The 15,563-nt window shown below is 40.6% G+C and overlaps 1 protein-coding gene across 10 annotated transcripts in view; it reads right to left on the reverse strand.

Annotated features, from left to right (window-relative positions):
• The window catches only part of herc2 (HECT and RLD domain containing E3 ubiquitin protein ligase 2), a 225,243-nt gene that overhangs the window by 119,954 nt on the left and 89,726 nt on the right, over positions 1–15,563 (reverse strand). For all 10 annotated transcript variants that reach the window (XM_080197615.1, XM_080197614.1, XM_080197610.1 and 7 more), the window contains exons 24-32: positions 13,089–13,192; positions 12,706–12,856; positions 11,539–11,747; positions 8,452–8,584; positions 5,170–5,297; positions 4,844–5,039; positions 3,175–3,308; positions 1,571–1,744; positions 1,319–1,455 (exon numbers count right to left, since the gene is read on the reverse strand). In XM_080197615.1, the coding sequence (XP_080053741.1) occupies positions 1,319–1,455; positions 1,571–1,744; positions 3,175–3,308; positions 4,844–5,039; positions 5,170–5,297; positions 8,452–8,584; positions 11,539–11,747; positions 12,706–12,856; positions 13,089–13,192 (1,366 nt within the window). The remainder of the gene's footprint in view (positions 1–1,318; positions 1,456–1,570; positions 1,745–3,174; positions 3,309–4,843; positions 5,040–5,169; positions 5,298–8,451; positions 8,585–11,538; positions 11,748–12,705; positions 12,857–13,088; positions 13,193–15,563) is intronic.

The raw sequence follows: 15,563 nt of genomic DNA on the forward strand, positions 1-15,563 counted from the left end.
CTGATCACTGCAGCACCCCACTGGTTACAATCTGCCAATCCAAAAATGACACCTTGCTACTTTCTGTTTTCTGTCAGTTAACAAATCCTCATCCAGGCCAATGCATGGTCCCAAATCCCCAGTCTTGTGTAACAATCTCGGGTAGCACCTTATCAGATGCCTTTGAAAATCCAAATTTGCTACAGCTAATGATGCCCCTGTAGCCATCCTGCTAGTTACAGCCTTAAAAAACTCTAAATTGTCAAATTATGACTTCCTTTAATTAACTCTGCCAAATCTTATTATAATTTTCAAAGCACCCTATTATCACATCCCTAATTTGCTGCTGTGCAACTGTGACCATCATGGCATCCAATCCCATCTCCCACTTATTTTTCCTGTGTGAATCGTAGAAATTAAAGTGCATATACAACTGAGATCTATTATTTGTATGGTAAGTGTGCACCTGCTGTGGTCAAACTGATAAATAGCTGTTGGTCTGACTGTGTGGAAGTTAAAATGCTCAGATTGAAGTTTCATAGCTTGGAAGCCAAATTGTGTGGAAGTTAAACTGTTCAAATTAAAGTTTCATGCCTTCTCTGTAACAGGAGTGGAAAATTTTTATCAGCATACTGATCTTCAAAGGAGTCAGCATCTGCTATTTCAGCACAAACAGGCTAATTTTCATCTGCGTAGGCCCCATAACATTCTGCTTTTCAATCTTCATCAGAGGATGAGCAAGATCAGAGTTTTCAATAACAAATGCCGAAGGCAAGATATGGGGACATGCTATGCAAGTGAAGGACTAGCAGAAGTCAGTTTTTCATTAAATGAGAAAGGGCAAAAAGCCGAGATTTAATTGGCGAATATGCATACAAATGAAGAATCGAAAAAATTGCTTATTTCTGATTTGCTGTAATTTAATTGCTAGGTTGTTTTTCTGTAACCTCAGAAACGTTTGCAGGACAACTGTAAAGTGGTTCTCCTTGTGCACAAGTCATTAAAGGCCTCGTATTGGATTATGCATGGTTTCTCGTGCTGTTTAGACTCAAGTCAACTAACAGTGCCTAAGATTTCTGGTACCCAGGATCTCTGACAACAGGTCTGTTCACTTTTCCAAGTTCCAATGAACATTGAAATTTGTTTCCTGTGCAATAAAAATGGAATCGCAAGATTGCTGAATTCCAAGGATATTATTTCTACAGTAGATGACTTGATGTTGAATTACAATATCTGCCATAAACTGTGCTAAGATGGTCTCTCAGTTTCTACCCACTTTCAAATGAGTGCACACATACAAGTGATCCTTTAAAAGAAAATTAAAAATAAGCACTTTTACCCTATATTTATCCCCTCAGGGATGAGTCTTTGCCAACCACATAACATGCCATATTGCACTGATGGAAGCAAAAAACTTTTTGATACCAGTTTAAGCATTGTGTCTATTCCCTCCAGTCGAACTTCAGCTCTCTCCAGCTGCAAAAGCAAACAACAGATCAATAAATATTTGGAACTTATCCTCAAGTTGAAGAATTGTAACAGTAAATTCAATCTTCTCAATATTATAACCTTACAATAAAATCTGCCTCACCTGTTTTAAGAGACATTTTCTCATTTTCTCCACATCTATTGGCTCTTCCTTCAATGCAAAGTCAAGTATATTTGCCATCAATGCCGATTGTGGAAAGGAATTCTGAACATTGTGTTTTAGCCATTTGTATCTGTGAACACTTGTTACAGAAGAAAGAAGTGGTTGCCACTTATCCTGGATCACAACACAGAATAAATCATTCAAATTAGAATGGCATGTTATTTACAGAATTAAAATACAAAATTTCACAAGTACATGAGTTTGTCTACAGCCAAACATATTTGTCATTTTTTTTATCCCTTCAGAGCATGTGGACATTGAGGTCTGGGCCTGCATTTATTGCCCATCCCTAATTGCCCTTGAATGAGTGGTTTGCTCAGCCATTTCAGAGTCAATCAGATTGCTGTGGGTCTGAAATTACATGTGGACCAGATCAAGAGTGGCTGATTTCCTTTCCTAAAGGACATGAAGGAACCAGATGAATTTTTGTTTACAACAATCAACAATGGTTTCATGGTGATCAATAGACTTTTAATTCCAGATTGTTATTGAATTCAAATTTCACCATCTGGGATTCAAACCCACCACGGCAGATAGTGACAATATCACTACGCCATCACCTCCCCACAATAATATACCAAGTCTCCAACAACGCCTGAATTGGAATGAGTGAGAAAAAAGACTGAATACACAGAACATAAAGAAAGATAAAAAGATGTGCAATTAAAATAACAGAGCGTATGTAGAGAAGGGGAAAAAGGCAAGAAAGACTTGCTCAGTTTGATTCTGAAACAAGAAAGAATTAAAATAGTTGAAGAATACAAATGAAACCTAATTTAGTTGACAGTAAGATATAAAAAGTATTATCTTTCAGAATGATATATGCTGATATATTTTCAGCGTTTGTTTCCAAACTCAAATTTCACAGACACAATGACAACTTCCGAGTTTATAAATTGCATAGTATAAATGAAGCAGGAATAGGCCATTCGGCCTTTCGAGCCTGCTCCGCTTTTCATTATGATCATGGCTGATCATCAAATTCAATATCCTGATTCCTGCCTCTTCTCCACCTCCCCCCCCCCCCCCCAGATACCCCTTGATCCTTTTAGCCCCAAGAGCTATATCTAATTTCTTCTTGAAATCAGCCTCAACTACATTCTGTGATAGTGAATTCCATGATGTGGAGATGCCGGCATTGGACTGGGGTAAACATAGTAAGAAGTCTGACAACACCAGGTTTAAGTCATAGTCAGGTTAAGTTTAAGTTATAGTGCATTCCACACATTCGCCACCCACTTGGTGATTTCTCCTCACCTCCGTTCTAAAAGGTTTACCCCTTATCCTTAAACTATGACTCCTAGTTCTGAATTCCTCACCCATAGGGTAGATTCAAAAAAAATGTTCCCAATCTAACTCCTTTAGAATTTTGTAAGTGTCTATGAGATCCCCTCATTCTTCTAAACTGCAGTGAATATAATCCTAACCGATTTATTCTCTCTTTATATGTCAGACCTGCCATCCCAGGAATCAGCCTGGTAAACCTTCGCTGTATTCACTTTATAGCAATGACATCCACCCTCAGATAAGGATACCAATCTTACCTTTGATTTCACTGGCATGGTTTTTTTATCCACACCTCCAGGACTAAGTGGCACAACACAAGAATCTTCCATATCACTCTCACTGTTTTCAATTTTGGACTCTTCCACATCAGCAGATTCAGACTTCTTTGGAACTGTGAAGAGTAGCCACATAGTCAGCACCAAGAACAGACTCAGAGGAGAGACCACAGGTCACTTTCCATAAAAGGGACCAAGTTTATTTTAAAAATACACAAACAAAAAGCCAGGGTGCATCAGAACATAAAGAAACTGAAGCACATTCGCAATCATCATCATAAATATTCAATGTGGGCTAAAGATGTGCAATTTTGTTTTAAAATTACAAGTCAAATATAACAAGACTCATGAATGCAATACTTCTGCATAAAAAATTAATACAAACATCAAGCAATATTAATTCAAATGTGCAAATCATGAAAATTCTTGAGCCAGGTTTTTGGTGGCAGAATTGTAGCAGTGAACTCGACTATCTGCACCTTAGTTTCAACCGATGCTATCATGGAGTATTAGGTATTCACTGAATCATAGAAACCCTACAGTGTAGAAGGAGGTTATTCGGCCCATCAAGTCTGCACTGACAACAATCCCACCAAGGCCCTACCCCTGCTTAGTTACTCTTACACTTAGTTAGAATCCCTCTAACTTATCTCATCCAGGGATGCTAAGGGTTAATTTTAATGTCCAATGAACCTAATCTGTACATCTTTGGACTGTGGGAGGAAACTGGAGCACTAGGAGGGAACTCACACAGACACAGGGAGAACGTGCAAACTCCACACAGACAGTGACCCAAGTTGGGAATCGAACCCAGGTCCCTGGTGCTAACCATTAGCTAACTAGTAAATTGTAAACTAGTTTACTAGTTTAGTCGGGATTAAGGAGTCCTGCTTACTTGCACAACCTAGCCTATCAATTAAATCACTAAGCTTGCATCACTAAAAAAATCTACAGGGTCAATATGGGTCAACTGATTGCATTTACTTCCTCTGTCACCCAGAAGGTTAAGGTGACATTAAAAGACAAAATATTGTTAATATTTTACTAAACCAAATCAATTCTGTAGTTATTTCATGGTATTCTTTGCAGTCATTTGTCTAAAAGTGGAATGTTTAAATCCAATTTTCAACATAGTACTTTTTGTGGGAAAACTAATAAGTGATTAAATGTTTGATTCTCAATGAAGAACTTGAAGCTATACAAAAATATTTTTAAAAATTAATGGTTAAAGTTAATATTAACAAAGATATTGCCATGAAGTTAACTGCGGTTCCCTTTCTGAAAAACTGAAATTTTCCTCCTAAACATTACTTCAATAAAGTTTATTTTCATCATATTTTGATTAAATGTTTGCCTTTTATTTTACAACTATATTTTGTGCATGCATATTATGTTAAAAAACAAAGCATACACACACGCACGATATACAAGTGCAAATAAGCAGACTTCATGCGGGCCTTCTGTATGTTTTATTTATCCATCTTCCAAGAGGGATAATCATTACTTTTGCAGAAGAACATAGAAAATACGTGCAGGGCTAGGCCATTCAGCCCTTCAAGTCGGCTGAAAGGCCTAGCCCTGATGGCTGATCCTCCATCTCAAAACCATACCCCTGCACTCTCCCCATGGCCCTTGGCACCTTCAGAGTTACCTCTCATCCTTCTCCGTTCACGGATGATTTTCTGGGTAATTTTACGCCACCGTGGCGATGAGCTTAGTAGTTTCAGCTTTGACATAATAGATAGGTCATTACTGACAGCAGGCCGCAGCTCATTGAACAAAAATCGCAGACGTTCAATTACTGGCGCGCACACCTCTTTGTACGAGCGTCCTTGCTCTTGGTGGGTCTAGGTTTTAAATGTACAACAAATCAATCAGATTGCAATAAATAACATGGCCAACAGGATGGCAACTTCAAAGCAACACTGAAAGTATTAAAGAAGTGGCTTATAAATGTATATAAAATATATTATTCACCTTTATTAAAGAGCATTTGGCTTGATATACCACTCGACAAACATCACCCACTGATTTCGGTAAAACCCTAAGCTTTCCTTGCTCCACTCCTAGGGCACTTTGATTAATAACAGACAAAGCTGCATGGCCTGCATCAAGAAAATATAGGGAAGAAAAGCACATTAGATTTCAGCCAGAGGGTGAAGTCATTCTGTAACAGGAGGTTTCATTCAATGCCTAACAGGAACATGGTTGCGATCAGCAACTCCAAGGTCACGGGGAACATATCAAACGGTCAGGAAACTAGCTTAAATAATGGATATTTATATCTGTGGGCATTGGGAATAAAGGTAAAAGTTTAAGTAAATTTGTGTTTTTGTGCTTTGTGTGGTAAGAAAAGGGTCAAACTTTAGCAAGCTTCATGTTAAACAAAGGTACCTGCCCGTTTGTGGGTTTTTGTTTCACTTTAAACTGTGCTTGCGTTGTAATCAAAGATCTATGATGCAAAAACAATTATAGAGATAAAAGAAACTAAATGTTGCTTAGCAACCAAGGATCCAAACTGAGAAGCACTGAAAAGGGGTGGTTCAGTTCGAACCGCGTATCTGGAGAAGAAAGCAGCTCTCAAAAATATGCCAGCATAGGCAAGACAATGGAGTAAGGAGCAGAAAGCAAGTCCCATAGCTAAAGAATAAATAGTTCTAGAAACAAGGGGATGAAAAGAAAAGTTCCAGGGATACTGAAGTCAGAGGGACAAAGAATCACAATTGAAACAAGGTATTGTTCACTAAACTTGAAGACAAAGGCAGAAAAGAGCTCCCAGTTAAAGACAGAGCTGCATGACGAAGACCTGGCAAGGCTGGCTAGTGAGAAACCAAACATCTGAAGCAATCCTTAGGTTGGTGACACCTTAATACAGCCTGTGAAGCAGTGGTGTTCTGTTGGCCTAGTTGGGTACATGAAAGCTTTTATGAAAGCTTGAATGCATGTGGCAATTCAGAGCAGAGGAAAGAGGTTGAAATCCTGGATGCGGACCTTTGGTGAAGGCATCTGAGAGAAAGACTTACGTGGGACAAGATTTCTAGATATGTTCTTCCACTCGTGTGGAAGTCAGAGTTCCAATCAGAACAATGAGCAACAGTGGTAGAGGCATCAGAGGCGATTTGATGAGAAATACACAGAAGTTGGAGTGGCACCTTTCCAAGTGTGTTTGGCCACACGTCGCCTATTGGTTTACATGGATTGTGTACTTACTGAGAACAATAGAGCATAAAATATTTTGTAACTTTTGTAATCCTTTTGGATCTGTGTGTATCTGTGAAGGGGTCATTGGAATGAAGGAGTAACGTACTACAGTTAATCGTTCTTTTGTTAAAAGTTAATCAGCAGTCCAGCAACTCTGTTCACCTATGTCTCTGAACAAAAAAATAAAAGTTACGACCTACTGAGCTCTGGGATCTCTAACCACTGTGCCACCATGCCACGAATGTGACAAATGTGAGGTGATGCAATTTGGGAGGTCTATTGCAGAAAGAAAGTATACAGTAAATGGTACAGCCCTCAGAAGTATTAGCATACAAAGGAATCTAGGCATGCAGATCCAAAGTTCTCTGAAGGTGATAACTCAGGCAGACAAGGCGGTCAAGAAAGCGTATGGCATGCTGGCCTTTATCGATCCAGAGCTATCAGCTGGGATTCTAACAAAACTTACATCCTACATTCAAACAGCCACTACCACCCCTCTCTAAAAAACGAATTAAATAATTTTTTTTCATCAACCATCTGGTTATTTGAGCGCAAGATTCACTGTACAATAGCGGTCCATCATTTAAAATTTAGCAGGCATTATACTGTAATTTAATTTACATTTCCCAATCTCTGCATTTGCTTTTTATCTTTTCTCTCCTAAAACAGACATTTTTAGAGCATTCTGAAAATGAAATAATATACTCACAGAGCTCCGTCCATGCAGCTTTTTAAACTGACCAGGTTTGCCCAGCCCACACCAGCGCCCTCCCAACTACTCCTGCGGGGTGGCACGGTGGTTGGAACTGCTGCCTCACAACACCAATCTAAATCTTTCTTCATAATCCACATTCTCCAAACCAGGCAACATCCTGGTAAATCTCTTCTGCACCCTTCCCAACACATCAACATCCTTCTGTTAATGTGGTGACTAGAATCGTACACAATTCTCCCATTGCAGCCTAACCAAAGTCTTTTACAGCTGAAATATGATTTTCCAATTCCTATACTCAACACCCCGACCAATGAAGGTCAGCATGCCATATGCTTTCCTGACCACTTTGTCCACCTGAATTGCCACCTTCAGGGAACTTTGGGTCTGCATGCCTAGATTCCTCTATATGCTAATATTTCTAAGGGCTTTATCATTTACTGTATACTTTCTGCAGTAGACCTTCCAAATTGCATCACCTCACATTTGTCCAGGTTAAATTCCATCTGCCATCTTTAGGCCCAGATTTCCAGTTGATTTATATCCTGCTGTATCCTTTGGCAAGCCTCCTCACTAAATGGAGCGGCACAGGGTGGTATGTTGGCACAGGGGCTAGCACTATGCCACTGTGGCACTGTTGCCTCACAGATCGTGAATGTAGCCCAATCCATCACGCAAACCGGGCCCCCTCCCATCCATTGACTCTGTCCACACTTCCCGCTGCCTCAGCAAAGCAGCCAACATAATTAAGGACCCCATGCACCCCAGACATTCTTTCTTCCATTGGGAAAAGGTTACAAAAGTCTGAGATCACGTACCAACCGACTCAGGAACAGCTTCTCTCCTGCTGTTGTCAGACTTTTGAATGGACTTACCTTGCATTAAGTTCATCTATCTCTACATCCTAGCTATGATTGTAACACTACACTGCACTCTCACTTCGTTCTCGATGAACTGTATGTTTTGTCTGTATAACGTGCAAGAAACAATACTTTTCACTATATGCTAATACATGTGGCATACAAGCCAATGACATTAATAAAAGGACCACATGGATGGGAAGAAATGGCATAATTACAAATCAATAAGAACATTGTGCTACAGTCTCAAATAGCAGACAATAATAAGTGAAAAGTGCTTTGAAAGCTCTAGGTGTTTAACGTAAATAATAAGGGTTAAAAGATTGGAATATGAGATCTATTCAGACGTAAAAATGCCTGCCACCTGCAAAAAAATGATTCTGACATTGGTTTTTAAGACTCAGAGGTTAAGCATATGCATACAAATTATTAAAACTAATGCTATTTTCAGGAACAGAAGTTTCAGAGTTAGCAAAAGGGTCTAACCTAAATCCTGGTGCTTCAGGAGACAGCACAACAGCAATCGCCCTACGTCTTCCACAGGATGCTCAGGAGGGAAAGTGATCGGTGTAGTCAGGTGACACTGCTTGCAATAGCGCTCTATTTGGCACAAGAAATCCTGCCAATCGAACATAAGCAAGTCAATATAAACAAAATAATACAGGAACTGTGGTATTAAACAAAAAGATGATTTATAGAATAGTGCACAAAATTCCATTCCAAACCAAAAAGTTCAGCAAAGCCATTCCTATGATATTCTATGATTAGAAGAAGTTTCTAATTTGTTTGAGCAAACAAGAGTTAGATCTTATACTCTTTTTTAAAGGGAAAATTAAAGTTTCAACCTCTATAATGTGGCTCCCCGGAGCAGAAGGTTCCACAAATATCCCCATCCTCATTCATGGGGGAGTCCAACACATAAGTGCAAAAGAGAGGGCACTTGCAACAATCTTCAGCCAGAAGCGCCAAGTAGATGATCCATCTCATCTTCCTCCAGAGGTCCCCAACATCACAGATGCCAGGCTTCAGCCAATTTGATTCATTCAACACGACAGCAAGAAGCAGCTGAAGACACTGGATATTGCAACAGCTATGGGGCCTGACAATATTCCAGCAACAGCACTAACACTTTGTGCTCCAGAGTTTACTTCGCCCTGAGCCAAGCTGTTCCAGTACATTACAACACTGGTATCTACCCGGCAATGTGGAAAATTGCCCAGTTGTGTCCTGTACACACAAAGCAGGACAATTCCAACCAGGTCAATTACTACCTCATCTGTTGATTCCTGATCATCAGCAAAGCTATGGAAGAAGTCATCAACAGCACTATCAAGTGGCACTTGCTTAGCAATAATCTGTTCACTGCTCAGCTTGGCTTCCCCCAGGATCACTCAACTCCTGACCTCATTATAGTCTTGGCCCAAACAAGGACAAATGAGCTGAAATCTAGATGTTAGGTGAGAGTGATCACCCTTGACAACAAGGCAGCATTTGATAATGTGGCATCAAGAAGCCCTAGCAAAACTGTAGTCAACAGGAACCAGGGGGAACTCTCCGCTGGTTGGGATCACACCTGCACCAAGGAAGATGGTTGAGGTTATTCGAGGTGAATTATCTCAGCTCCAAGAATCACTGCAGGAGCTCCTCAGGGTCGTGTCTGAGGCCCAATCATCTTCAGCTGCTTCCTTCCTTCATTAGGTCAGAAGTGGGGACATTTGCTGCAGACTTCACAATGTTCAGCACCATTTGCAAATCCTCAGATACTAAAGCAGTCCATTTCCAAATGCAGCAAGACCAATACAACCTTCAAGCTGACAGTGCCAAGTAACATATGTGACCACATAAGTGTCAGGCAACGATCATCTCCAATAAAGGGGAATCTACAGCAATAAGGGAGAATGTACTGCAGGGATTCACCAAGGCTCCTTAAACAGCACCTTCCAAGCCCATGACCACTCCCCATCTCAAAGGACAAGGGGCAGCAGGTGCCTGGGGAAAACCACCATTGAAGCTTCACGTCCAAGCCACCCAACCACCCTGTCTTGGAAATATGTTCCTTCAGTGTCACTGGAACTTCCTCCCTAACAGCATTGTGGGTTTACCATGCCAGCAAAGCCCACACCCTGGGAATAAATTTTTAAAATACTTGGTTTCTCTTTTCAAAAAAGGTGGACTGGCTGAATACATTCTTCCCCTAATCCCACGTCCAAAATATCAACTAGATGCCTTTAGAGTATGAGAGCCATCTCGTTCACAAAGATCTGTTGGAAATAAGCAGCAGCACGACCACCAACATGCATTCACATAGCACCTTTGACATAGACAAATGCTCCACATCGCATCAAACTCATCACATTTCTACACTCTAACGAAGGGTCATCTAGACTCGAAACGTTGGCTCTATTTCCTCTCCACAGAAGCTGTCAGGCCCGCTGAGCTTTTCCAACATTTTCTGTTTTTGCTTCAGATTCCATCATTTGTAGTATTTTGCTTTTATTTTACATTTCTTCACAACTGAAAAGTGGTAGAAGAATCAGATTGGACTAAAAATAATTATTTCCCTCTCCCTAGATGCTGCCAGATCTGCTGAGTTTTCATGGTGGTTATGAAAATGCCAGATCAAAGAAAATCTGGCTCACTAACGTAGCGCAAGAGAGGAAATCTGTGTGGTCAGGCCCTTATAAGACTCCAGATCCATAATGATGTGGTTGACTTTCAACTGCCTTCCGAATGAACTTTCGAGTCACTCAGCTGCATTCAAGAAGGTACCTTCTCCAGGACAATCAGGGATGGGCAATAAGCACTGTTCTTGTCAGCAACGCTCACATTCCATGAATTAATAAATCATGTCAGTAATACACAGCAGTGTAAGTTAACTCCCATCTAAGTAGGGTACTTAGAGCACTTAAGAAAGCAAATTACATCATTCAACACATGATATTCAAAGCAGGCTCAATTTCACAGGAGCATCCATAAATTTGTAAGCAACCTTTACATACACAGCGGCCTAGAGTTTCTACTTGGTATCCACCAAGATAACAACGTATAACATCCCACTAGCAAGTGGGTTGATTGGCTTTTGCACCAGAGAAAACAATTTGCCCAAGCAAATATCCCAGTCACATCCCCAGGTCAGGAGAGCAATTTACATCAATTACACCTGCTCATGGGTGGGCGCTCATCAAGATGTACCCAGAATTTCAGGCACATCAGTATCAGCTGTCACAACCACAGTGAGCAGCAGTAAATTGATGCCTTAATCAGGGCAGTTTCTCGAATTGATTCTACAATTACTTTAAGTTCAGTTTAAATCAACTCATGCTGAAGCAAGTGGTCAGCCCTCGTCACACAAGACAAGCAATCAACTCAAATCACGATTTCTCCTGTCCAACCACAGCTTTGAAATTTGTACTGCAGCTGTCCTTTCATCCACACAAGAACTTCTGTGCAAATTAATACCAAATCTTAATGTTAAATTGTAGAAAGTACAGGTTAACTATTTTAAATCTTGGTTAAAAGCAGCAATAGGCAGAGTAGGGTTTTTTTAACCATGCCTTTGTTTGAAACACGCACCTTTACATTATGGTCTTGAATGTTGTTGTCTGCAATCGCCTGCAGGAAGGGCTGCGTGTGATCACCGAGGGTTAAATTTCGTACATAGAGTTTGGCCTTGTCTGGAGTGGTGGTGGAGCTGCAATGGTCCTCATCTTTCTCCTCATTGTAGCTGTAATGAATCTGGCTTGTCTGCAAGCCACCAGAGAAAAGGGAAGACTGCAGCCACTCTGTTAAATATAAAAATTGTATTAATGCTACAAATAACTGCAAATTTTTGCATTAATAGGAGAGCTTGATGAGCTCTTTCAAGCAGTAATGCAAGCTTAACCTGATAAGTGCTGTATTTCTCTCAACTTTCAAAAATAGCTGAAAACCCATCTGTAGTTTCTTTTTGCAACCCTCAATTTCACATGTGTCCTTTGATCAGCATAATGGCAGTCACAGATGCTGCAAGGCCATCTGGTCAATCTAGTTCCATAGTCAGCAGGAGATTCCATTTAAATAGGGCAAACTAAGCAAGCCTCGCTAAATGCCACAATGTCTTTATACTTCAATTGATCATCATTGGTTCTGCAACTTACTCTTTTAAAGTTTAACGGTAAAAGTTTATTTGTCATAAGTAAGGCTTACATTAACACTACAGCGAAGTCACTGTGAAATTCCCCTAGTCGCCACACTCTGGCGCCCATTTGGGTCAACCCACTTCACTGGAACGTCTTTCAGATTGTGGGAGGAAACTGAAACACCTGGAGGAAACCCATGCAGACGCAGGGAGAACGTGCAGACTCCACACAGACAGTGCCCCAGGCTGGGAATTGAACACAGGTCCCTGATGCTGTGAGGCAGCAGTGCTAACCACTGTGCCGCCCTTTTTACAGTTAAGCAGAAAGGTACCCACCTGACATTCACATACAAAAAAAAAGTAGAAACTATACAGTGAGGCCCAAACTGCAGAAGAGTGCAATCTCAAAATTACGAAGCTTATGTTTTGAAGAGCCAAATTTGTAAGACTCAAGACAGAATATTTTAAGTCACGTGACGTGGGCCAATGTTCCACCAGAGAAGGAGACATTACCAATAGCAGAGTTAAATCATTTTTATGCTTTTGACACAGAAACATCAGCGATCCTCAAAGTATTACGAGAGTAAGGGCTTTTGTGTATTATGTATTGTCAGCATACTAACTGCCACATTCGACCTCCAGAGATGACAAAGGAGTACTCATTCCCAAATACGATGCATGTAATCCTAGGAGGAGACCGAGATTCCTTTCTGTGTCAATCAGAGGTGAAGACAAGCTGCCAAGGTCAGGTGTGGTGACCACTTCTTGATCCGGCTATATTGGAGAGACAAGGAAAGAGATTAAAAAGCTATTGAATAGATTTAAAAAATTTACTCAATCCGAAGTACGATTAAATGTTTTAATGACTTTGCTTACATTACAAAGTGGCATATTATGTAATAGAAACTTTCTTAAAAATGGAAATCAAGGACAATTAACCTATTCATTAAAATACTGATGCAACAACGGAATAGATCTTAGCACAGCTTTAAAAATGTTTCTGTACCTCCACATATTGGCCAACACAAAATGCTTGCATTGATTCACGAGTATCTTCAAACTGGAGAGCAGCTTCCAATGCAACCACTGGATCTTCCCCAGCAAACTGAGCTGAAAGCAAAAGTACCCTGTTATCACCACCATTTAAAATGAAGAAACATTCTACCAGTAACAAGCATACTTCTAAAATACTAACCCTGTTGGCTTTGTCTAGATTAACAAAGCAAGCTCATTTATCTGGGACGGGTCCTTTGGGTGAATGGATACTCAATTTAGTTTGTCAGCCTCTTCACAATTGGGATCGATTGCATTGTTTGTGTCTCAATTAATACAAAATAGAGACAAATTTTGAGCACTTCTTCCCCTTCCTAAGGGTTACAGTCTCAAAACAACCACCTCTAGCCACAAGGTCGCTGGCCACCTACTTACCCATCAGTGCAATCAAACACGCTCTTATCAGCAAAGATGAGGCAAATATGAAGTGGGGAAGACATATACCATTAATATCTCCACACCTAAAAAGTGGGAATCTTCCACGACTCAACAATACAAACAAGGAATACTGGCAGGCAGATCTCATTACATGGGTTCAAAATTCCTATACTTACATGCCCAAAAGTAGGCAAGTAATCTGGTCGACATGTAAATTAAACAGTACCTGTCCCAGGCAAAAACGAAAAGAAAAAAAAGTCAATAGTGGTACATTAGTAAAAGTGGCCACAAATTTTAGTGTAGTTTAAATTAAGAATCATAAGAAATTAAAGACATTGATAAGAATTTTCCTTTGAAGAAATAGGACACGGGTGACAAAGTTGTTAAAGCAAAACTACATAAGCAGAGTTAGAACACTCTGTCAGTTAGACTGTCTGATGGGAGACTTGTTCCTTTTCCTCCCTGACCATAATGACACAATTTTACTGAACCACCAACTAGAACCATAGCATCCCTACAATGCAGAAAGAGGCCATTTGATCCATCAAGTCTGCATCGATTCTCCAACACAATATCCCACACAGGTCATCCCCTCTGCTTTATTCCTGTAACTCCACACATTTACCACGGCTAATCCACATAACCTACACATCTAGGGATGCCCAGGAGCAATTTAGCGCAGCCAATCCACCTAACCTGCACATCTTTGGAGTGTGGGAGGAAACGGCAGCACCTGGAGGAAACCGACACAGATACGAAGAGAATGTCTCTGCAGAGTTTGCACAGTAAACCAAGGCTGGAATTGAACCCGGGTCCCTGACACTTTGAGGCAGCAGTGCTATCTACAGCACCACCATGCTGCCCTGCAGCTCAGTTAATCAATATTCCATACATATAAATCAGGCTAATTTCTCACTTGTCCTTTCCCAATCATTGGGTGCTTGACAACATTAAAAAAAATCAATATATTACACTCTGCATGAGCTTGTTTGGAGCTTATTAGCTACCAATAGCATTGCAAACAGACACTGTAATTGGGCATTACCATTTTACACCAGTATACAAATAGCATTAGCAGACACCTACAAAGTCAGTAAGTTTGACAGTATCCACTAATTCTCCACTGAATATGGGTCTATAGCAGAAAGGTTATAATTCTCTGCTATAATTCTCAGTCATACACACAATTATAAAGAATGGCTAGTGTGGGGAATGGAAATATTCCACTGGTGCCTTCTTTGTAGTTGGGATGAAGAAATAGAGTAGAGCAGCAATTGTTTACTGTGTTATCTGATGTCAGTGTGTGGTGCTTAAGGATGTGCGCTAATGAAATGCTTACCCCATTATATAGTGGCCAGATACTCCCCAGCCTTCCAAGGATGCCCCCATTCTTACGGTTCAAAGTGATTTATCATTCCTCTTATCACTTTCAGATTGATGACTTTTTATAACAAGTTGCCTCCCCGGCATCAACGCACGAGGAGAACTGCACTTGAATCAACTTATTTTCAACTTGCTCCTTCCAGAATCTAGTAAATATGTCATGGGTACATCTTTCACAACATTCATGTGTAATAGCATTCTCATGTGGCTTGGCTGAATTCTTGCCCTCTGCAAATTCAGCACCTTCAACATCCTCCTTGTCCAAGGAGACATTTGGCTGCTCCATGTGTTCCTCTGGAAACACCCCCATCGCCCTAGTTTGTGCAGGACGCAACACTGATGAAGCAGGACACCCTCCAAGGTGAGTAATGGAGCACCCCAGCTGATTGGTCCAGCCATCTGAAACATCTTTAAGGAGGCTAATAGTCTGCCCTATTAAGGACCTTGTTGCTAAATGTGGAGTATTGTATCTCTCCTCCCAGATACATTCTGGACGACGAATGGCATTATTAGCCATGATTTTAGGGCGTACCTCTTATCACCAAGGAGCCAATCGTCTTAACTGAGAGCTCTCAAAGATCTGTGGCGCCTGTGAGTGACTTAAGAGCTCCCTGGGTACCTATCACAAACAGGCACGATCTGCTATCTGAAATCGCAACTGAGCTGG

The sequence above is a fragment of the Carcharhinus amblyrhynchos genome, chromosome 10, assembly GCF_965287045.1.
Source record: "Carcharhinus amblyrhynchos chromosome 10, sCarAmb.v2.hapA, whole genome shotgun sequence".
NCBI classification, from domain to species: domain Eukaryota; kingdom Metazoa; phylum Chordata; class Chondrichthyes; order Carcharhiniformes; family Carcharhinidae; genus Carcharhinus; species Carcharhinus amblyrhynchos.